Source organism: Podarcis liolepis (assembly GCF_965112155.1).
Source record: "Podarcis liolepis genome assembly, chromosome: 16".
NCBI classification, from domain to species: domain Eukaryota; kingdom Metazoa; phylum Chordata; class Lepidosauria; order Squamata; family Lacertidae; genus Podarcis; species Podarcis liolepis.
This window is the reverse complement of record NC_139567.1, coordinates 29,839,797-29,864,403: the sequence shown is the minus strand read 5'-3', so window position 1 is coordinate 29,864,403 and position 24,607 is coordinate 29,839,797. Positions and strand designations below refer to the sequence as shown.

The following is a 24,607-nucleotide window of genomic DNA, read 5'->3' as shown; positions in this document are numbered from 1 at the left end:
GAAGTTGGATGCCCATCTGACATGGATACTTTAGGGGATTGGACTAGATGGCTATGGGGGTCCCTTCCAACTCTACAGTTCTATAATTCTGTGCATTCAAAGTTGCTACCAATAGGCTTCCCTGAAGAGAGAATCTTGAAGCATACGGTATATATGGGTGGGTTTGGGAATGTCATTCTGGATGATGCCCCGAGCCTTTTCCAATTCTTGGGGTTCAGTGAGGTTTAGAATCTAATAGAGGAAGTTGTTGAACTGGTCAAACAAGTTTCTTTGTAGGATGGTGACCTTAGCTCATGGGTAGGCAAACTAAAGCCCAATCGCCTTCTAAAACCGGCCCACGGATGGTCTGGGAATCAGTGTGTTTTTACATGAGTAGAATGTGTCCTTGTATTTAAAATGCATCTCTGGGTTATTTGTGGGGCCTGCCTGGTGTTTTTACATGAGTAGAATGTGTGCTTTTATTTAAAATGCATCTCTGGGTTATTTGCGGGGCATAGCAATTTGTGTTCGTTTGTTTTTTCAAAATATAGTCCGGCCCCCCACAAGGTCTGAGGGACAGTGGACCGGCCCCCTGCTGAAAATGTTTGCTGACCCCTGCCTTAGCTGGCCACTTAAGTGCCCTCATCAGCATCCCAAAAGAATGAGCAAAGTTGCAACAGCTGCACCTAAGTGATGAGGCCTTCCAGTCTGATGGGTGGGCTTCCCCCCCCACCCCCCTTGCTTGGCTGCTGGGTAGGAGAACAGGAGCTTGTGTTTTTGGGTGTGAGCTGAGCTGGAAGCAGGCTGGAAGCTTCCATGCTCTGCACTGGCTCCAAAGCTGTGACTAATGGAGAAGCAAGATTTGTGGCAGAGGTTAATGCTGTGTCTCCAGTTGTATCCATGCATCAATAAAACCATATATCCTAAAGACACCACAGTCTCCGCTGGCTTTCATTCCAAGGAAACTGAACTCTGAGCAGCCTCCCACTGCTCAGAGGGTGGGGTGGAAGGTAACTATTCTGTGCATGCTCAGAGGTCACCTCCCCCTCAACGAGCATGACTGCATTTTCCAGGACGGCGCCCTGATCGGGAAAAACAAGCTCACATGTGTGAGCTCACAGGTTCAGGGGCTGACCTCTGGCTCAAGTGGAGCTGTTTCTTCAGAACTCTTGTCAAAAGGCTTGGACGGTGGGTTGGTCTCGGAACAAGCTGCCAAGGGTTTATTTTATTTTTGAGAAAAGGGAGACTGGGTCTGTCTGGTGGGCCCTGCAGCTATGCCGAGCAGGAGGGGCTGGAAAGACCCCAGAGGGGCATAAATTCTGGGGGCTGCTGGCACCAGGACCCCCATCTTCTTTCTCCTGGACCCTCCTCTTCTCCCACCATGGTTAACTCTCCCAACTGAGGTGTGTGCCCCTCTCTCTGGAACGCGGTCGCTGATCACCAAGGGGAGTCTTGCTGGAAGATCTCAGCCCTGTTTTCCTTTGCAAACATGCCCGGCCCATGAGAGCCACACACGGCCTCTCCCAGCTTTGTGCGGTTTCTGGAGGAAGGGCCCATCTGCCTTGCCAACCATGTTCTAAGCCTCCCTTTCCTGTGCTGGAGAGCCTGGAATGCTGCACCTGGAGACACACAGGGGCTATTCATGTCCGATGCAAGAGAGACTTATGTCACCCTCGAGGCCTGCCAAGGTCCCATTCAGCCTGACAGGTGCTTGGCACACGGAGAGGGAGAGAGAGCTGGGAGGGGGGGGGGATGTCAAGCAGCCAAGGCACCTTTGCAGCAACAGGCAGAAGAAGCAAGAGGAGCCCAGAGGGAAAGAGCACGGACTCGCCTGCCTTGTTCAAAACAGCTTCTCCCCCTAGCCTTGTCTAAAGGCAGAATTGCACAGAAAGCGATCCATAATGTCAATGCTATTATCTAATGTCTTTATATGCCACCTTGGAATTCAAGGCGCCTTGCAACATTGAAAAATAGAAAGTGATAGAAACTCAGTTAAACCAATAATTCAAATGCATTTAAAAAATGCACTTGGAAGCAGTTAAAGTCCACGTTAATGCCCAGTTTGCCCTGACAGTAGCCCAGGGATCAGCATTGTCTGCACCTTAGTGTTTCACAGCAGCACATGTGAAAAGGATCAATGGATCATACCAGACCTTGAGTCAATAGTGTGATGCAGCAGCAAAAAAGGCTAATGCAATTCTAGGCTGCATCAACAAAAGTCTGGTGTTCCGATCAAAGGAAGTTATCGTACTGCTGTATCCTGCCTTGGTCAGAACCCACCCGGAGTCCTGTGTCCAGTTCTGGGTGTCACAGATTAAGCTGGAAGGTGTGCAGAGGAGGGTGACCAAGACGATCAAGGGTCTGGAAACCAAGCCTTATGACAAAGGAGTCGGGTATGCTTAGCCTAGAAAAGAGAATATCTTCAAATATGTGAAGGGTCGTTGCATCGAAGATGGAGCAAGCATCTTTCTGCTGCTCCAGGGAAAAGGATCCAAACCAATGGATCCAAATTTCACGAAATTCCAACTAAACCTTAGGAAGCACTTTCTGGCAGTAAAGCTGTTTGTCTATGGGATGTACATCCTCAGAAGGTGGTGGACTCACCTTTGTCTGAGATTTTGAAAGAGAGGTTGGGTGGCCATCTGCCAGGTCTCCTTTAGCTGTGATTCTGGTGGTTCCCCTACTGCGAGAAGGGAAGTTGCAGGGAACCAGGAGGAGGGCCTTCTCGGTGGTGGCGCCTGCCCTGTGGAAATCCCTCCCATCAGATGTCAAACAGACAACCACCTGGTAGGCTACTGTGAGGTCAGGAAACTGGGCTGGGTGGGCCATTGCCTGATCTAAGAGGCTCTTATGTTCTTCTGTAAATTAATCCAGCAGTTGGAGCAAGACATGAAATGCCTGGTACGTGTGTCTTGGGCAGTAATCATTGTTAGGACAATGGGTGTGTTACAAGCACTCCCCTATTTTTCTCTGAAAATGGTTGGAGAACATGGCAAACCCAGATCTCATTTGCAGAAAGAAGCAAGGCCACCAGGTATCGTTTTTTCAGGACCTTTGAATTGCGGCGACCTCTGGGATGTTTATGAACTTCCGGTGTCCTCCCAGCGGCTATTGACCTGTTCTATTCATGCACGGTTGCACTTCCTCCCTGGCGGAGTTTGAATCCACGTCTTTGTTTTAAGCTGCAAAGATGGCCCCGGATCCAACCTGAAGCCTTTGGGGGCCGTGCGGACTGAGCGCTGAGTGCCTGCACTGTGACTCACCCTCCGCTATGTTTAGAAGCCTCGCAGGATGCATTTTGCTCCGATTCCAAAAACATCTTTCCTTGCCCGAGTCAGGGCTCCAGTAAAAAGGGCGAAGATGAAAGGCCGGCTAATTCCAAGAGTTGCTCATGCTGGGGCCGGCAGGCGACTGGAGCTTTGTTGACCTTGGCTCCTCACGGGCTTGGCATGCTCTCGCCTCGCTCGGAATCGGCTTGTGGAGCTAATCTCTGTCTCCCACACCAGTCCCAGCCTGCCTTGTCCAACCCCCCCCCCCAACTCAACAAGAGAGGGCGGGGGAGATGAGGAGCAGGACAAACTAGGCAACATCTTCCTCGGGAAAGGGAACACTCTGGGTACACAAATTTTCAGCGTGCTGCTTTGCAAGGGGAAAGGGGCACCCTTGTCTGATCTCAGCCAAGGTGGAGGAGACACCTGTAAGGGCTCACATGTCCATGCAATAATACAATCATAGAATTGGAAGGGACCCCAAAGGCCAAGTAGTCCAACCCCTGCAATGTGCAGATGACCATCCAACCTCTCTTTCAAAACCTCCAAGGAATGAGAGTCCACCGCCTTCCAAGGGAGATTGTTCCACTCTGGAACAGCTCTCACCACCAGAAAGTTCTTCCTAAGGGTTCATTGGAATTGTCCTTTGGATGCATTGGCTTGGATCCTCCCTAATGTTTAGTCAGTGTCTCCTTCACACAAGGGACACTTGACATAAGAGCCCTACAGCTAGACCTCTGTAGTCCAGCATCGTGTTCTCACCTTGGCCAACCAGCTGCCCCAAGAAGAAGCTCATAAGCAACACCTGAGCACGACAGACAGCAGCAAATCTCCCCAGCGACTGGCAGTATTCAAAGATGCACTCAGATTGTTGTTGTTGTTTAGTCATTTAGTCGTGTCCGACTCTTCGTGGCCCCATGGACCAGAGCACGCCCTCAGATTAACAAGCCTAAATTGTCCATTAATTCCCATGGGTTTACTCTAAGACTAGCCTTTGATGCAACCTCTAGGCAGCTATCTGTAATTCAGCAAGGAAATGGAGTTAAGCTCATCAGCCCTAGAAAATTCAGTTAGATCAAACAACTTTACTAGTTTGAAATAAGAAGGTAAGAGGAGCTGGATCAGGCCAATGGCCCAGCCAGCCTGTTCTCACAGTGGCCAACCAGATGCCTGGGAGGAAACCCACAAGCAAGACCTGATCACAGGAGCATTCTCCCTTCCTGCAGTTTCCAGCAACTGGTATTCAGAAGCTTCTACTGCCTCCAACTATGGAGGAAGAGAATAGCTCTCATGGCTAGCAGCCATTGATGGTCTTACCCTCTTGTGAATTTGCTTAATCTTCTTATCTAAATTGGTATCCATCACTGTCTCCTGTGGGAGTGAGTTCCAATCTGTGAAGGGGAATTTCCTCTTACCTGTCCTGAAACTCCCATCATCCAGCTTCATTAAATGGCCCCACCTGAGTTCTAGCATTATGCTGGAGAGGTTATGGAACTCATTGCTACAAGATGTGAAACTGGCTATTATTTTAGATGACATTTCAAGGGCTTGCCAAGGATCTACAAAGGATAAGTGTATCAGTGGCTATCGGTCATGGTTTTACTTTATTTGTAGACTACTTTTTACCACAGTGTGTTCACAAAGCAGTTTCCAATAACAGTTATTGAAACAAATAAAGAACCCAAGTACCACAAACATTTAAAACCACAGCATTCATCTTCTCCCTTATGAACCTGCCTGGGTTCTAAGATCTTCAGCGGAGGCCTGTCTCTCAGTCCCCACCACCCTCACAGGCACAATTGATGGGGATGCGGGACAGGGCCTTCTCGGTGGATGCTCCCAGGTTTTGGAACTCCCTCCCTGGAGAAACCAGACTAGCTTCCTCCTTGCTGTCCTTCTGCCAGCAGGTAATACTGTTTTATTCCAACAGGCCCTTGGGAACTGATTGGCGTTTAAGGAAAGGGCTTTTAATAGCACTGCACTTTCATTATCTGCATTTTAATCCTTTTTAAAATACAGTCGTACCTTGGATCCCAAATGCCTTGCGAGTCAAATGTTTTGGCTCCTGAACACCGCAAACCCGGAAGTGAGTGTTTCGGTTTGTGAACGTTCTTTGGAACCCGAATGTCCGACGCAGCTTCCGGTTAGCTGCAGGAACTTCCTGCAGCCAATCAGAAGCTGTGCCTTGGTTTCTGAACGTTTTGGAAGTTGAACGGACTTCCAGAAAGGATTCTGTTTGACTTCCGAGGTACAACTGTATTGCTTTAATCCTATAAGAATTTAATTATTGCCCTTTATATGTTTTTAGCTTCTTGTATTTCATCTGCATTTCAAATCGTGTAAGCCACTTTGAGTCCCAGTCGGGGAGGAAAGGTGGAATATAAATAAATACATTAACAATAACAATAATAACAACAACAGAACGATGGAACTCTTGAAAGGCAAAGCTGGGCTCCTTTCTTGTCACTTAAATCCATTGGTCCCACGCTCTTGAGCAGCAGAAAGAAGCTTGCTCCATTTTCCGTGCGACAGCCCTTCAGATATTTGAAGATGGCTATCATGTCTCCCCTTCTCCAGGCTAAACATACCCAACTTCCGCAACTGTTCCTCATAAGACCTCATTTGCAGACCTTGGTCATCTTGGTTGCCCACCTTCCAGCTGGTCGATATCCTTCTGAGAACGTGGTGCCAAGAACTGGCCAAGTGTGGTCTGACCAAGGCAGAATAGAACGGGACTATTACTTTCCTAGACTTTTGTTGATGCAGCCTAGAATTGCATTGAGATCTTTTTGCCGCTGCAGCACACTGTTGACTTGATGTTAAACTTGTGGTTTCTTTGATCCTTTCCGCATGTCCTTTAGGTATGGCCTGCTGTTACCTCCCCACCACCCCACCCTGCTCTCTTAATTCCACCGCCATGCCTCTCCCAGCCCAATCCCTCCCCTGCAGCACATCAAAAGGGGCAGGTGCCGTGCGCAACTTGTGTGTTCCTCTTGCGCAGCCCCGAGCACGCTACAGTCAACCTGCCTTGGATCCCTCTCTGCATGCTTGTTTTGCAATACTCCACCACAGCTGCGTAAAAAAGGAAAAAGAGGGAGAGAGAGAGGCTGTGTTCATTCAGAAGCAGAATCCACATCCGCCCAGACAGGCCATCTGGAGCCATCCAGAGCCAAGTGGAAAAGATAGAAACCCACTTGAGAGAGAGAGACAGAAGAGCAACAGGCAAGCTCTTGAAGAGACAGAGGCCGTCTCTAATTGAGGGCATTTCGATTGCTTCTTGGTCAGTGACCGGAGGCTTCCCGCCAGGCTCAAAACAGCTGGGCGTGCAAACATCTGGCCGGGGTCCCTCACTGGCTGCCCCCTCCTCCCAAGACGGCGCATCGTCAAGCTGCGCAGTTATTGCCGCAGAGAGCCAAGGGCGCTGTCTTTCCTCTCCAGACCGGTTTTGCTTTTTGCCCATTGCACCTCGCCCCTGTGTGGTGTAGTGGTTAAGAGCGGTAGTCACGTAATCTGGGAAACCGGGTTCGTGTCTCCGCTCCTCCACATGCAGCTGCTGGGTGACTTCTGTGAAGTCTCTCAGCCCCACTCACCTCACAGAGTGTTTGTTGTGGGGGAGGAAGGGAAAGGAGAATGTTAGCCGCTTTGAGACTCCTGAAGGGGAGTGAAAGGCGGGATATCAAATCCAAACTCTTCTTCTTCTTCTTCAAAGCTCCTGGAGGGGGCCTGCACAGAGACAGACCAGCATTTCAAAAATCGGGCAGGGACTGGGTTACTGGGTGCCATCACAAGACACACCCAGCCTTAAGCAGTAGAATGGGTGATGGAGGCAGTTTGGGGTCTGCAGGGCACATGAAGGGGTCACGAGGGCTGGGAACTGTGGATGCAAGATGGGTTGTGCATACAATGGGGCCGGATAGACTTCTGATGCATAGGGTGGCAGCAGGGAGAGCGTGTAGCCATCTAGATGTGGTTCCCTGGTGACAAGCCATACCGGTTGGGCTGAGGGCAGCTGGAGTCCAGAAACATTTGGCAGGCCCCCAGGGCTGCAGCGCCAGTCATTGAGCAGGGCAAGCGAAGTGGACCACAAGCTTAACATGAGCCAACAGTGTGATGCAGCAGCAAAACAAGCTAATGCAATTCTAGCTGCATCGACAAAAGTCCAGTGTCCAGATCATAGGAAGGCATAGTGCCTCATTATTCTGCCTAGGCTAGACCCTAAAACACAGTTTAGGAAGGATATTGATAAAGATGGAAGGTGCGCAGAGGATGGCAACCAAGATGATCAAGAGTCAGGAAACCAAGCCTTATGAGGAATGGTTGAGGGAGTTGGGCATGTTTAGCCTGAAGAAGAGAAAATTGAGAGGTCATATGATAGTCATCTTCACATATCTGAACGGTTGTCCCTTGGAAGATGGAAAAAGCTTGTTTTCTGTTACTCCAGAGGGGAGGACCCAAGCCAATGGATACAGTGGTACCTCGGGTTACAAGCACTTCGGGTTACAGACTCTGCTAACCCGGAAGGAGTACCTCGGGTTAAGAACTTTACCTCAGGATGGGAGCAGAAATCATGCGGCGGCAGCAGGAGGACCCATTAGCTAAGGTGGTACCTCAGGTTCAGAACAGTTTCAGGTTAAGAACGGACCTCCGGAACGAATTAAGTTCTTAACCCAAGGTGCCACTGTAAATGACAAGAAAGGAGAGTCCAACAAAATGTTAGGAAGATCTTACTGCTGATGAAAGCTGTTCAGCAGCAGAATGGACTTCCTATGAATGGTGTGGACTCTCCTCAATGGAGGTTTTTAGAGAGAGGTTGGGTGGCCGTCTGTCAGGGCTTCTTTAGCTGTGATTCGTGCATTCCACGAGGTTGCACTAGATGCCTCTTGGGGTTTCCTTCCATCTCTACAATTCTATGATTCTATGAAGAGAGGGCTGGATAGAGCCACGTTTGGCCCCAGGGCCCCAGGGCCCCAGGTTCCTGACCCCATCTCTACAGCCTGAACAGTCATCATAGTGGGTCACATGCTAAGCAAAACCTCCCTACCATGTAGTCTGAGTACCTGACCTGGGGAAAGGACAAAGGCAGGGTAGCCAAGCTGCTTCATGGTGCGGTTATTCCCTCCAGCCTCATCCTGTGCAAGGTCCTTTTGTTTCTGCCTGTACATTCCAAAGCCACTCTCCCCACCCAGAGGGCCGGACACTCTCCTTTTAAAAAAACACACCAGTGCAATCTGAGCTGAATCCTGCTCATGCTGCTGTCTTTGTGGCTCTTTCCTGCTACATGCAGAGCTCCGCTTGCCACAGCGCTGATGGCAGGAAATCTCACCTGTGGCTGGGCATCTCTAGAGAGTGCGGCCCCCTGTGTCCTGTTAGGTCCTCTGCAGAGGTAGGTGCAGCAAGAAAGAGAGGGTTGCTTCACTGGCGCCACCTATAGGTTCAAAGAAGACATTGGAGAGTTTTTCAAACTCTTCAGCTGTGCTTTTCTAGTTACAGATGGATGATTCTGTACTTTCCAATTTCTCTCGGTTTATCATTCTCTCTCCACCCCCCCCAACTGAGGTTCAGTCACCCCTTTTCCGCATCCGTTTGCGATATATTTCAAAAGCCTGCATGGAGAAACAATTTGGTGCATAATTTTGGACCTAATATACACGCTCCATTTTTGCGAGCCATTTCCCTGTAAAATGATGGATTTTTGTACATGAAATGTGTGTTTGCTATAATTCACCTTGATATGCATTTTTTTGAAAGGACTTCCCTTACATAATACACTTTTTGGAGCACCTTTCCATCAGAGAACTGCACTGCGATATTCAGAGTGCAGATGGGCAATTTGGGTGGTTTCTGATTTTTCTTGTTCACTTGCCCACATTTTCACATTAGTTTGGGGATCTTTCTTTTTTCAGTCTTTGTCAGCATTTTACTGCGAAGTCCTCCCCTAATATACTTTGCCTAGATGCACATTCCTCTACCTACTAAAAGGCTTCTGGGTATGCCACTCTCACTGATAAATGCACAGTGCATCGTTATACACACTTTTATGTTGATATATAAGAACATAATAAGAGCCTGCTGGATCAGGCCAGTTGCCCATCTAGTCCAGAATCCTGTTCTCATGGTGGCCAACCAGTTGCCTCTTCTGGGAAATCCACAAGCAGGATTCGAACCCAAGAACCCTCTCCCCTCCTTCCATTTCCAGCAACTGGCATTCAGAAGCATTGCTGCCCTGACTGTGAAGGCAGAACGTAGCCATTGATAGCCCTCTCCTTCATGAATTTGTCCTGTCCTCCTTTAAAGCCATCCAAGTTGGTGGATATCACTGCCTCCAGTGGCAAGGAGTTCCACAGTTTAACTATGCACTGTATAGTCTTTTATCTGTCCCAAATCATCCAGCCTTAAGCTTCATGGGGTGTCCACAAGTTCTAGTGTTATGAGAGAGGCAGGAAACTTGACTGGAGAACTGCAGCTCAAGATTAGGAAATGTGTGTCTTTCAAAGATTGGCTGTGTTTTGAGTCTGCATATTGTTTAGGAAACTGTGAAAGCAGGAGGTGCCTCTTTAAGCGTGAACTGAAACAAGTTTCTCTGAAATACAAAGGGATGCCGAGTTTCCTCCACAGAGAAGGTTGGGAACAGTGGACAAGCTGTCCTGAAAACCAGCCTGGTCAACTCTGTTTCTTGTCCTTTGAAGCCTGGGCTGCCAACTGATCACCCAAAGCCCAACCTGCAGCATCCCTGTGCCATTGACTGCAGCAGGTCCAGTAGGGGGAGCTTTCGAATGCAGGGATCCCCTGCTATCATTGCCCAAAATGAAGTACATAAATACATTCTATTGGAGGGAAAGCGCTGACGAAAATGTATGTTTGAGACGAAAATGCATACAAAAATGTGTTTCTTGGAAGTACTGCAACACAACACGATTTGCACACTATAGTCCAGAAAATATGCAGAGAATCTCCCTTTCTCTAGATTTTACCTGTCTGAATGTGCTGTTTCTATTCTGCTTCTTTATATTGTGTGATTATTTTTTTATTAAAATACTTTTCTATCATTTTACGTCACTAATGTAAGGCCTTTCAAGCTCAGCAGCAGACCACCTGCTTTGCATTCAGAAGGTCCCAGCTTCAATCCCTGGCAGTGTCTCTATGTAGGGCTGGGGAAGCCTGAAACTCTGGAGAGCTGCTGCCGGCCAGTGTAGACAGTACTGAGCCAGATGGACCAAGGCTCTGAATGTAGCTTAGAGGCAGAACACTTACCTTGTATATAGAAGGGTCCAGGTTCAATATACAACATCTCGGGGGGGGGGGGAAGACCCCTGCCTGAACCCCTGGCAAGCCGCTGCCAGTCAGTGTTGACAGTATTGAGCCAGGGGACAAAGGGTCTTAATGTAGCTCAGTGGCAGAAAACCTGCCTTGCACGCAGAAGGACTTGGGTTCAATCCATGGCATTTCTAGGTAAGGCTGGGAAAGACCCCTGCCTGACCCCCTGGATAGCTGCTGCTAGCCAGTGTAGACAATACTGGACTAGATGGAGCAAGGGTCGAGGCTTTCCATAAGGCAGCTATATTCCTATGTTCCTATGAGCGGTACAGTCATCAAATAAAATGACTGGTAGAAAAATGACAAAAATTCAGAATGTTCATTTTGTTTAATAGCCTGTCCTATCTCTCAGGTTATGCAGATAACCTCAGATATGCAGATGACACAACCTTGATGGCAGAAAGCGAGGAGGAATTAAAGAACCTTTTAATGAGGGTGAAAGAGGAGAGTGCAAAATATGCTCTGAAGCTCAGCATCAAAAAAATCAAAGATCATGGCCACTGGTCCCATCACCTCCTGGCAAATAGAAGGGGAAGAAATGGAGGCAGTGAGAGATTTTACTTTCTTGGGCTCCATGATCACTGCAGATGGTCACAGCAGTCACAAAATTAAAAGACGCCTGCTTCTTGGGAGAAAAGCGATGATAAACCTAGACAGCATCTTAAAAAGCAGAGACATCACTTTGCCAACAAAGGTCCGTATAGTTAAAGTGATGGTTTTCCCAGTAGTGATGTATGGAAGTGAGAGCTGGACCATAAAGAAGGCTGATCGCTGAAGAATTGATGCTTTTGAATTATGGTGCTGGAGGAGACTCTTGAGAGTCCCATGGACTGCAAGAAGATCAAACCTCTCCATTCTTAAGGAAATCAGCCCTGAGTGCTCACTGGAAGGACAGATCCTGAAGCTGAGGCTCCAATACTTTGGCCACCTCATGAGAAGAGAAGACTCCCTGGAAAAGACCCTGATGTTGGGAAAGATTGAGGGCACAAGGAGAAGGGGACGACAGAGGATGAGATGGTTGGACAGTGTTCTCGATGCTACCAGCATGAGTTTGACCAAACTGTGGGAGGCAGTGGAAGACAAGAGTGCCTGGTGTGCCCTGGTCCATGGGGTCACGAAGAGTCGGACACGACTAAACGACTAAACAACAATCTCTCAGGACTTGGGGTGACTCTCAGTTGAAAACCGCACTTTGAAAAAAATCAATCAATCTGTAAGACATTGAGCTTTCCCCTAATACTTTGGAGTGCCTCCCCCCTCAATAGCTGGAGCCTTTCCCTGCACCCCGGGGGAGAGTCGGCCCTCCTCTCTTGGACCAAACTGAAGTCCACCTAATCTAGCATCCTGTTTCTGACAGCTGTGAGCCAGATGCCTCCAAAACGGCTACAAGCAGCACACAAAGGCAAAGGCCCTTCTCTGTTGGTGGTCCCCCAACATCTGGAGGTACTCGGAGGTAGGTTGCCCCTGAACCTGGAGGCTCCACATAGCTTGGCTAATCTAAAGATTCGACACCTGTTCCCAGCAACGGCTGGGCGGATGCCTCTGGGGAGCTCAAATGCATGGCACAGAGGAGACAGCCATCTTGTGTTGTTTCAGCAGGCGGGATTTGAGGATAACTGCTCCTGGACCTGGAGGTTCTACTCAGGGTGGACTTGAGTGAGCACATTTAACAGCTGAAGACATGGGTGTTTGCTGCTGAAAATGGCAGGCCCCTTCTCCATCCACAACACGAGAGACAGCGTGGTGGAATGGCTCTAGCGCAGGGTTCAAATTTCTCCTCCATAAGAACATAAGAGCCTGGAAGGTCAGGCCAGTGGCCCATCTTCCCAGCATCCTCTTCTCACAGTGGCCAGCCAGATACCTCTTCTGGGAAACCTGCAAGCAGGATTTGAACACAAGAGCATTCTCCCCTCCTGCGGCTTCCAGCAACTGGTATTCGGAAGCACTGCTGCCTCCAACTGGTAGCTATTGATAGCCCTCTCCTGCTCCATCACTTTGCCTAATCCTCTTTGAAAACCAACCGAGTTGGTGGCGATCACACCCTCTTGTGGGAGGGAGTTCCATAGACAATGTGCTTTGTGAAGAGGGACTTTCAGGGTGACCGTAGTCCAGCTGTAGTTGCTCAGCCTGGCCTACCTCATAAGGCTGTGTGGGAGGCAAAAGCAGGTTGTTGTGGAGGAAAGACTGGATGAAACACTTGGAGAATTGTGGGCTTTGTTTGGTTTTGCAATCAATAAATTCCTCGAAATAAATAAAGAGATAACAAGCAAGTGGTGGTGGGAGGAGGAAATCCTGATGGTGATGACGTATCACCTCACAAGGCTTTTCCCTTGGCACCCCCATTATGGGCTATGGAGAAAAGGAGGGCTGAACTCCACAGTCTCTGGTGGTGAGGGATCTCCAGCCTGTGATCTTAGTTAATGACGTCTCCCCTTTTGGCTGGTGAGGACATTCTGGCTAACCTGTATATGATGTTTATTCTGCCTTGGAAAACCCCACCTGGAGTGTATCTACACACAGGAAAAACCCACTATATATAAATTAGAAACTAAATCGTTATAATAAAGGAAAAAGAAAAACGCTATGTAAAATCGCATAGGAATTGTTTTTTGCTCTCCAGTGCCCTCTGGTGTTGCATGTTTACAACACATTCAAAATACTGTTTTTTTTTTACCAATGTAGCTGAGTCCCTGGAGTCCAGTTCTGGGCACCCCAATTTGAGAAGGATGTTGACAAGCTAAAAGGTGTGCAGAGGACGGTGACCAAGAGGTTCGAGGGCTCAGAAGCCAAGTCTTGTGAGGGAATTGGGGGTGCTTAGACTGGAGAAGAGAAAACTGAGATGGGACCTAAAAGCCATCTACAAGTATTGGAAGGGATGTCGCATGGAAGATGGGGCCATATCCTCCATCAAAATCAAAATCCAGAACGCCATCTTTCCAGATGCTGTCTTCCCGCTTTTTATCACAAGAGCACAGCGGCCATTTTGGTTGCCATGGTTTGTCAGACACAGTGCCCCAAAACATGTGTTTTGGGGTCACTTGAACCCTGGCATCTCCCAGGTGCAGCCTGACACTCTAACCACTCTGCCACACTGTCTCTCTTAAGATAAGGCTCTGGCCTGGTTTGCATATCATAGAAAGTCCACCTATTTATTTATTTAATGCATTTATATTGCCCCCTTTTCTCCAAGTATCTCAAGCTGTTATGCACGCCTCATCCTCCCCCCTTAACCCCCATGGCACCCCAGTGAACTGGGTTGGGCCAGTGAGGTAGTCACACCCGGTGAGCTTTGTGGCTAATAAATAGAGATACAAACCTTGAGGTCTTAGTCCAACATGCTAATCACTGTGCCACACTGCCTCTCAGCCATTGCTTCTACATGTGGCAGGGAGTTCTGTAAATGAATGGCTGCATCCTTTGCTCATTCTGAAGCAACCAAATGGACTTTGCTGAGTGCCTGCGAGCTCTGGCGTTTGGGCAAGTCTCCTGAGGCAGGGAGTTCCATAAGTGAACGGATGCATCACATTAGGAAAAGAGGCTTTCTTTGCCTTGTTGAGTGCCTGCAAGCTCTGGCCTTCTGAGAAATCTGCTCCCTGCCTGCCACCTTGTTCATGTAGGGAGAAGGAGGCCCACGTCTCTTCCTGTCTCCTCCACTGTGCCCGACAGTTTGGCGCAGGCGCCTAGGTGTGGCTGGGGAAACGGGCAGGCCCCTGCCCAGCTGCCTGAGCCAATGCCACTGGAAAGTCTTATTCTGCCCGGCGGAGGGCTGCCGTGTTTTTCCAACCCTGCGAATATTCTGGGGCTCAGATTGCCAGGCCTCCTCAGGGAAGTCGGCTGAGGAAACTGTCCGATATTTGCAGGGTGTGGCTTCCCAAATGTCTGATATTTGGTTTCTCTCTTTCTCAGTTGAAAATCGCTGGTAGGATGCTCCGTTCTTGAGCCCTGAAGCCCTTGTTTCTAAAGAAAACTTGCTCTCAGAGGAGTCTGTTCTCTGGGTTTCTGCCGGAGTCACTGGTCTGGGTGTGCAGCAGAGGGGTGCAGCGGTTTTGCCTGGGGCAGAAGGGCCCAACTGCAGCTGATGCAGGGTAGCAACAAAATTACTGATTCAAAGGAGGAGAGCCTAGACCAGTGAATCATGCAGGTTTGCAACAGGCAGCCTCCTCCGGATCAGGTGTGATGGAATGATCCTATTATGCCCCAGACCAGGGGTCTGCAACCTGCGGCTCCGGAGCCGCATGTGGCTCTTTTACACCTTTGCTGCGGCTCCGGGATGGATACTAGCGAGGGGAGGAGGCGCATTGTGCACCCCAACACTCCCCACTGTGGCGGGCGCTGTACTGGCTGTGATGTCGCATGGGGGCGGTGCGTGCGTTAGTCACGCACCGTCCCAACGTCACCTTCCCGCCCGCTGTCAGATCAGAGGGCAGCGGCGCGCATGCTTTAAATGTCGCAATGGTTTTGCGGCTCCCAGGTTTTTCTTTTTCTTTGGAAACGGGTCCAAGTGGCTCTTTTTGTCTTAAAGGTTGCAGACCCCTGCCCCAGACAACAATAGGGACGAATTGCCCACTGTAGACCCAAACAGCAACCTCCTCTGAGATGGGGATGGATGCATTTGTCACCTTTGGCTTTTAATTCTTCTTAAATTCAGTTTGCCACATTTCTGAATCGGTTTGCATTTTTTTAAAAAAGAGCTCTCATGGAAATTAATCAGTACCTGGCGTTCAAGTCACTGATGGTCACCCGCCTTTTGATCCTTTCCAAATGTTTTTTTTTTTGTCTATCCTGAAACTCCTGCTAGCTTCATGCCACATCCAAGTACTTCTGAGATAAGAAGCAACATTCCTCTCTACACCTTAAATAAAGTTTTGTAGAGATCGAAGGGAACCCCAAGGGACATCTAGTCCAACCCTTGCAATGCAGGAATCACAGCTAATGAATCCCTCACAGATGGCCATCCATCCTCTTGTTTGAAGGCACTGAGATGAACCTTTTTTAAAAATCCCGTCCAACAACCTGGCTAATGTCTTCCAAACACTGACATCCTGAAAATGATGGGATCTGGCGAATAAATTTGCCAGACGGGGGTGGGAGGGGGCAGGGAAGGCACCCATTTCTGGCATCGAGGAAAAAAGTCAACAAAATACAGGCTTTCTAGGAGGCTGGGAAGAACAATTCCTTGGAAGCAAAAGGTTCCAGAAATTCTTGAGTGGGGAATTCTGCGCCCCATGCCAGATTTCTGTGGATGGGGGGTTATAGCCATCTGTCTCCTCTATATGTGACCCTACACATAGTGGGGGAGCAGTCCTACTCTATCTGCCACTGCTGCCCACACCAAGGTGGGTGGCATAGCAAGGGATGGGACTCTATCAAAGGTAACACCTGGTTTCTGGGCCTAGAATGAAGATTTTATGAGCATCTTGAAGATGGCAAGAGTTCTCCTGGGCATATACAAACCGTGCTTCAGTCATTATGGTCAGGTATGCATGAGGCTTCTCTACTCCACCTTCTGTAGCAGGATGGAGAGATACTCTTCTTCTAGGGTCTGCCCTGAGCATGTGCAGAGAGCATTTCAGTCACCAATGTGAGAAGGAACATCATTTGGAAGGATCATCTCCAATCCTGCCATCTCCTAACCACCTTCATCATTACAGATTTCCTTGTAATCGCTTCTACTAGGAATTTTGTCAACGTGTTGATGGATGTACCCATTTCACAGAAGGGCAACTGAAGCCAAGAGAGTTGCCCAGCACTTTGTGGTGAATGCAGCAGGGCAAGACATCTTGAAATTCACTACCTACGTCCCCAAGATGTTTGTGTCTCTCTCACTGCCCTGAAGGTGGGGGGAGGGGATAAATTCTGCAGGCGAGACTATCTAATTCGCACGTTCCCAAACAACCCGAGAACCGAACCTTTGACATATGCACTTCTCCGAATTTTGCAATGCAGTTCTCCAGCCAAGTAACAAAAATGCATTCTTGTTAAGCAAAGTGTGCCTAACGTTGCATGTATTAGCAAAAAGAACATGCCCGAAATGCATTATGTTATGTGAAACCGTTTTGCAAAAAAAAAAAAAAATCCCGCATAGAGCCAGGCCAAAAATTGCATGCAACAAACTGCATGTAACTGTGTGCATTCGGAGCTGACGAATTCTCGTGAGGGCTTTCCGGAATAAATAAACAAATTGCAAACCGATGTGGAAACATGCAGAAGCAGACTGGGGGACTGGAAGAACAAGGACCTGAAGTGGGCAGGTTTATCTGTGCCACTCCGCCTTTGCAAATGTGGCAACGAGAGCATTGGTGCTGTTGTTTTGCTAAAGGTCAGGGGTCCGCGACCCCCTTGGCTCAGGGCCACTTTCAGGCCATGGTTCCCTGTGTTGCAGAGCACCGGTCCAGGTGTAGGATGTCTGAGCACAAACAAAACTGAAGCAACCGCTTAGCGGGGGCTGGCTGGCTGCGGCCCAGGGGTTCAGCTGCTCAGAGCTGGAACCCTTTGGAGATAGCTTATCTCCAGACTCTCCGACTTAATTTCCGCCACCTTCCCCCACCCCTGCTCTCTCCCTCACCCCACCCTTAGTCCTGTCTTTTCAGCGGGGACCCGTTTCCATCCAGCTCCCATCCTCAGGGCCCCTCACATTCCATTCCAAGACACCCCCCGCTTCCAAAACCCATTCCGACGAGGGACCCTTGTCCCCCTCGCTTAAGTCCCACAACCTGACTGCCTCCTGGCCCGTCCTCTTGGCCTCAGGCCTTGATGCCCTGCATTGGTCCGGGGCATCTGATTCAGCCAGAACTTTATCCCCCTCCCTAAAAGGAGGGGGGGAGCCGCTGTACCAATCTGGATCCCCCCTCCCTCCAGCTCCCTCCCCCTTTTCCTGAAATCTCTCTTGGCAGCAGAGCTCGCTTTTGGCAACAGATCCCACCCGTGCTGGGGAGAGAGAAATTACAAAGGCAAGCCAGGCTCTTGGAGAGAGAGATCCGTGTGTGTGTGTGTGTGTGTGTGTGTGTGTGTGTGTGTGTGCCCCCTCTCCCAATGACGTAGTGTCCTGAGCCTTGTCCCCTCCCCTCATCCCTCCCCTCTCTCCCCCCCCTTTTACATCCTTGGAAGCCACAATTAAGCAGCTCCGCTAGGATAAAACACTCCGGCGGCCAGCGGGCTGGGGCATTGCGTCGAGAGAGATGGCCAGGCTACGGACTCCTTCCTTCCTTCCCGGGGCTGTCACTGTCCTCCTGCTCTCCAGTCTCCCGGCTTCGTGGCAAGGAGGTAAGAGACAGCGGGAGCAGCAGAGAAGGCTCAGGACGAAAACCGCAGACAGCCTCTGACCAGATGCTTTCCCCCCCTCGGCCCTGGAAGGGGTCGTCGAGCCGCCTCGCTTCCAAGCCATCTGCGGCGGAGGCTGTTCCGTCTGGGCAATCGGGGCACCTGACCTCCGCCTGCACCCACCTTTTTGCTTTCTTGCAACAGGCCACTGGCTGTCACAGCCTCCCCTCTGAGGTGCACTTGTAGAACACAGCAAGGAGCAGGATGGGGGGCAAGACTGAGAGGAGTCACCTCTGCCTCCCTCTGCTGTGGGTCTCTCCAGCTCCTGCCCCACTGGTGGGCACCTGCCGCCGCACCTTTTAAAAACTCAGTGCCTGCCCCCCCCCCTCCGGAGCAAGACTCACTGCTCCAAATCTCAGACATGCTGCAGGGACCAATCCCTCTACTCCCTGCTTGTTGGTGACAAGGGGCAAAATTCTGGAGCCCCCGATACTGGCACTCACCGTCTTCAGGGTCTCTGAAATCTTCCGGGTGCACCCTGAAGGTGGCTGAGGTGCTGCCGGCCCGCAGGGAGTCACTAATATTACCATTGACAAACTTTAAGGGTCTATCGTGGTGGTTGAATGGAAGGGGGGCAGGATATGAAGCCAGTGGACTCCAGGAGAGGACAGGAGAGGCTTAACTGAATCCCCAGAAGGTGTTTGCCAAACACCAAACCTCAGCCCCTCAGATGGTACAAGCATGTAATGCAGTGTTTCTGAGCATGTGCAGAGTGCATTGAGGAGCCATAGCGGTGCTTTGGGGATTGGGGCACAGAACGTCGGGGTAAAAAGGGTTCCTCTTGAACCCCAACATTTACTTTCATCTTCTTTGGTGTTGTGGGGGAGTTAGCTCCCCGCTTGCCCCCCACAAGTGAGTCTAGTTTGGTTGTGGCTCAAGAATTAGCTGCGGTTCCTGCTTTGCAGGGAGTTGGACTAGTTGAGTCGCTGTGTCCCTCCCAGCTCTACAATCCTATGATTTATTGCATGTCAGAAGGATGTGCCACCTGCACAGCCCACACAATTTGCACAGGTCGCTCTCCTGTGGTGACGCCGTGGCTCTCCCCAGGCGACCACAGACGCTTTGCCCAGTCGGAGGGCAAAGGGAAGCCCATGGGGAGCGGGAGGGCAGGATCCAAGTGAGGTTCCTGCCTTGCACCCGATCCAAAAAGGGGAAGCAGGCAGGAGAGGTGGGTCATGCCCGTAGGTTCCCATGGGGTTCAACAGAAGGGATGCCCCCATCCCAGACGCCTTTGCCCCATCTCTGGGAACACCGCGGTCCCGCCAAACAGCCGCCGCCTTTGCCTGCAACTTGGGTGTCCTCTTGGAAAACATGCTCTTCCCGGGTTTTGAACACAGCAAGAGGCATTAATGAAACACACTGTCTTGCTTTTCTATTTTGGCATTCCCCGCGAGATCGTACTGTCTCCCCTTGCCGCCCTCAGGAACTGTCATCGCTTCAGTCCAAGCATGTGGGGTGACAGCTTGAGGATCCCATTAAAAGAAAAAATCTCTTTGGGAAGATTCAGATATGATAGGCTGGAAGAATTCCCCGTCTCTGGGTCAAACTAGACAGAGACCTGCTGTTCAGAAGGCTGGGCTTTCTCACTCCAGCAACCTGCTTGACAGATTGTGTCTGCATCCAGTAGGGGAAGGATTGCCTAGGGCTCAAATGTTGGGACCTGGGTGAAGAAGGGCACCCAAAGATCGCCACGGTCAGGGCTGGGGAGCTGGTGACCCCATAGACATTGCAGGACTCCAGCTCTCATTATTCCCCATCGTTGGCTGCTGGGAGTTGGAGTCCGACAGGGTCTGTAGGGTTACAGATGTTCCCTTTGCTATAAGGGGCCGGGGGTGGCAACCTGACAACCTTTGTGACATCATGGGGGAACCTGTGAGGTAGCTGTGATGGGTGAAGCAGGCCCACTCAAGATAAGAGAGGGTCAGACTAGACCGTTGGTACCCCTTCCAATTCTGTGATTCTATGTCCCGCTTCCATGGGACAAGAAACATTCCTCCTACTCTCTCTCTCTCGAAGTGAACTAGAGGAACGCACAAGCTCCGTCACCATCTATTCCTTCTGAGCGGGTTTTTCCACGCTGGTAGACCGAAGTCATTTTGCTGCGAGAGTCCATTTATTTATTTCCTTCTTTATTACAATGGTACCTTGTTTCTCAGACTTAATCTGTTCCGGGAGTCCGTTCAACTCCTGGAACAGTTCGAAAACCAAGGCACAGCTTCCAATTGGCTGCAGGAGCTTCCTGCATTCAAGCAGAAGCTGTGGAAGCCGCGTTGGACGCTCGGCTTCCAAAAAACGTTCGCAAATGCAAACGTTCGCAAACGTTCGGGAGCTGATTTGTTTGGGAGCCAAGCTGTTTGAGTACCAAGGCACCACTGGAAATTTATATCTTGCCCCATCCTCCCAAAGGAGCCCAGGGTGGGGGCGAGAAGGTGGTCCCCAAATTCACAGAGAGACCCTGACTGCACGGGCAGTGGGGTCCTTATGTGGAGTGAGGCAACTGGTTCAGGCTACAGGCAGCAGTGCCCCAACCCCTCTGCCAAGCCCCCTAAGCTAGCCTCTACTCTGCAGCCCCTAAGCCGCCCTGCTGCCTCGGGAAGAGCTGAGGATCTTGTCGAAATAAGTCATTCATCAGTCCAGTCAGATTCTGTCAGGGCCACTGGGACAGGGCAGAGATCTTGCCCTCCAGCCCTTTGCCTCAGGTGGTAAAATGTCATCACCAAGAACCCCATTACCGCCAGCAAGTCAGCTGAGAGGGCAGGGGTGGCCAGGCTGCTTGGTGTGCCCAACTGGTTCCTTCATCACCTTGCCACCATTCAGTGCTTCCCTGCCACCAGAAGCAGCCTCCTCTTCCTTTTGCCCAGCAGCAGAGCCGGCCCTGATGCCACCGGGAAACTCCTGGCTGGAGCTGGGGGGTGCCCTTTGCATGTTCGCTGTTCAGGCTGCCTCGTACGAATTGCTGCAAGTGTGGCAGGTCTGGGAGGCAGGGAATTTGGTGTATGCAAAGCAGGTGTCAATTGGGATTGCTCCCGAGTATGGCTGCACATGCATAAGGGTCCCATGTTCTGTCCCCAGCTGGGAGAGACCCCTGCCTGAACCCCTAGAGAGCAGCTGCCAGTCAGTGCAGACTGTCCTGAGCTACATGGACCAAAGGTTTGACTTGGTAGAAGGCAGTTTCCTGCCTTCCCATGCAATAAGTTGGATTCCCCCCCCCCCCTCCGCTTTTCCTGGGCGCTCCTGGGATGTAACCAAAAAGTCAGCCTGGATAGCTTAGTAAGTTGGCTACAGCACGGTGCTGAGAATGCGAAGGTTCCAGGTTTGATTCCCGTACGGGGCAGCTGCATATTCCTGCACTGCAGAGGGTTCGGCTGAATGGTCCTCAGGGTTCTTCCAGCTCTACAGTTCTATGAAATAGCATCCATGAAATAGTTTGAAGGTTCAGGACTCTCAGGCCCACGATATGGATTAATTTCTGGGCATATGAAGATGGCTGCTGGCTGGGTTCTCAACAGCAGTTTATAGAAGCCCCTAAGCACCTCTCAAGGAAAGGGGAAATTGTGACTAAAAAGTGGGGGCAGGAAATCTGGGACCCGGGGCTTGGTCACCGCTAACAACACCCCTGTATTTCGCCACCATTCCTCCGACAGACGCTTCTCCATAAATATTTATCAGGGAGAAATTGTCTCTGGAAGCCAGAGCCATGCCTGCACTTTTTTGTCCTTCCTACAAAGGTGTGTCCGTTATGAGAGACTAGATGCCCCTTTGGGTCCCTTCCAACTCTACAGTTCAGCTATTTCCTCCTGCCTAAACAGGAGTTCTGTGCACAAAAGATCTCATGAGAGTTGGCAGAGCTCTGATTTCCCCTTCTTTCATTCCTGGAAGGGAAACAGCCACAGAAAGGGGAAGCGGGCTCCCCAACAGCTCTTTTCCTAGTCGCCAGGGGTGAGCCGAGATTGCCTGCTGGTTGACCACAGCTTGCAAATGATCAAGAGGGTGGTTTTTCTTTATGAGGTGCTAGAGTGCCTAGAGATCCCTAACAGTGGCTAGTAAATTCTTTTGGTAATGACAAAAATGGGCCGTTTTTTGTTTTTAACACAAGCTAGTATTCTCTTCTGTGGTCAGAAGGTCAGTTTATGTCTGTAATTCCTACTCTGTGTTGCTTTAAGCAGTGGCTAAATTGGATTTAACTTTCCCCTCGCACACAGACACCCATTCGAAACCCAGAAAAAGACCACATTTCCCTATACATTAAGGATCCTCAAGGCCTATTCACACCCACCCTCCGTGTTCCGAAGTGAGCTCCAATGAATTAAATTGTGGAGCTCTCTCCCCCTGGAGGCAGTGACCCGCCACCAATATGGATGGCTTTGGAATGGAGAAATTCACAAACTATTGGTGGTTACTAGTCATGATGGCTTTTTTCTGCCTCCACAGTTGGAGGCAGCAATGCTTTTGAGTAACAATTCCTGGAAAACACAGGAGGGGAGAACGCTCTTGTGCTTTAAACGCTGCCTCTAAAAGTGCTCTGATGTCTTTTCATTATTGCTTTCCGCTAGTTTGCTTTCATTACTTTGCCTTTGATAGGTTGGACGCCACCTCGAATCCATGCTCTGAAGAAAGGCAGAGAGTCCAAATAAATTTAAAAGATAATAACTTGCAAATACACCCACCCCCACCAGAAAGGATCCAGATTTGCATAAAATGTGCACCTGCTGATTGTTATGCATTGATGAAAATTTAGGGACAATGACTGTAGTTTCAGAAGAAATTCAATAATCTCACCCCAGTGGCCAAGTTCGCTGAGCCTGCAAGCTTAACCAGCTGCCCAGGTGCTAATGACTGTGGACGGCTCATTTCAAGCCTCCCAGATCCCCCTTAAGAGAGTTTGTTAGCACTAAACGGGACTTGGACCAGCTGGTTCAATGGTCCTCAAAGTGGATAGCACTCCCTGGCAGGTGGTCAGATTACCTGGTGGGGGCAGCGGCACTGAGATGCAAGGGTGTGGCAGGGGGGCGCTGGAGGTGGAAATGACCACAGCCTTTGAAAAGCTGAGATTTTTGTGGTTCCTGCATTGCCAGGGGTTGAATTCTTGGGAAGCCTTCCAACCTTGCAATGCTGTGATTCTATCAGTTTTTGTTGCATTGATCAAAATACTTTTAAATGGGTTTTGAATGAATGTGCAATTAATTGTTGGTGCTTTGAATTTTATTGGGCTCTTGCCTTGCTTAGTAGGTCACGCAAACCACTATTCTGAAAAATGTTTTTTTGTGGTGTTTTTTTGTTTGTTTGTTTGGTGGTGGTCAACAGGGATGAGTTTATTTTCTCTTTCAGGGAAAAAGGTTTGGTGTAAATTAACAAGTGATCATAATGATAATAGTTGGCGGGGGGAGGTGACCCCAAAAAGTCTGGGAAACGCCAAGCCAGTTTTTCAAATCGGAGGGCCATTTGCTGCAAAAGGCCACGCTTATCCCAGGAGAAGTGGCCTCCCGTCGGCTGATCCTTGGCGTGTTTACTGGGAGGTAGCTCCCACTTGGTCCAAGTGGCCTTCCTCCCACATTGAAGCATTCAGAGAATTGCAGGGAAATTGCTTAAGGAAAACAGGACGGTGCATTTTTTGAGTTTGGCAGGCCTTCAGATCCTTTAAACCGGTCAACAATTTTGAGGAATCAGGGCTTGGGTTCTGTTCCAAAGCAATCTTTAGAGTTCAGTGAGAGCCTGGGCCTACGTCTAGGAACCATGCACTCCGCTGGACAGGAGTGTTGCAGGCACTGTGTAAAAATTTAAAGATACTGTGCAAAAACTTAAAGATACAGCAGCCCTGCTTGAAGGATTGCAGGTTGATGGGCCTCTGCAAAGCAGTAGCTAGGTCATAAAGGTAAAGGTACCCCTGCCCGTACGGGCCAGTCTTGACAGACTCTAGGGTTGTGCGCTCATCTCACTCTAGAGGCCGGGAGCCAGCGCTGTCCGCAGACACTTCCGGGTCACGTGGCCAGCGTGACAAGCTGCATCTGGCGAGCCAGCGCAGCACACAGAACGCCGTGTACCTTCCCGCTAGTAAGCGGTCCCTATTTATCTACTTGCACCCGGGGGTGCTTTCAAACTGCTAGGTTGGCAGGCACTGGGACCGGGCGACGGGAGCGCACCCCGCCGCGGGGATTCGAACCGCCGACCTTTCGATCGGCAAATCCTAGGTGCTGAGGCTTTAACCCACAGCGCCACCTGCGTCCCAGCTAGGTCATAGGCTTCCTCAAACTCGGCCATCCAGATGTTTTGAGACTACCATTCCCAGCATCCTTGACCACTGGTCCTACTAGCTAGGGATCATGGGAGTTGTAGGCCAAAAACATCTGGATGGCTGAGTTTGAGGAAGCCTGAGCTAGGAGGATAGGAGGCGGAAGGGAAAGGGAGGGTTGCTTAACCCCTCCTCCTCCCGCCCTCCCCTTGGCTTTCTCCCGCCTTGTTTTTCCCTCCCGCCAAGAGGCTAGAAATATGTGCGTCCGGCTGCCTTGGGAAGCAGAGGGAGGGAGGCAGAGAAATGGTAGTGGCTGTGTGGGAGGGGCAAATGTTTCTCGTTTTTTTTCGAATCGGAATCATAGAATTGTACAGTTGGATGGGGCTCAAAGAGCCCTCTTCTCCAACCCCCTGCAATCTGAATTTCAGTTCCCCACATTTCGACATCAGTTTGCAAATTTTAGTGATAATAAAAAAAGGTCCTCATGAAAATTCAT

At 50.0% G+C, this 24,607-nt stretch overlaps 1 protein-coding gene across 14 annotated transcripts in view; it reads left to right on the top strand.

Moving 5' to 3' along the window:
- The first annotated feature begins 17,649 nt into the window (after window positions 1–17,649).
- The window catches only part of ELN (elastin), a 60,536-nt gene continuing 53,578 nt past the window's right edge, over window positions 17,650–24,607 (top strand). For 7 of the 14 annotated variants that reach the window (XM_083479260.1, XM_083479262.1, XM_083479257.1 and 4 more), the window contains exon 1: window positions 17,652–17,825. In XM_083479260.1, the coding sequence (XP_083335386.1) occupies window positions 17,741–17,825 (85 nt within the window). In that variant the 5' untranslated portion in view covers window positions 17,652–17,740. Of the gene's footprint in view, window positions 17,826–24,607 lie in introns of all 14 variants that reach the window. The other 7 variants (XM_083479254.1, XM_083479265.1, XM_083479266.1 and 4 more) reach the window with 3 other exon arrangements.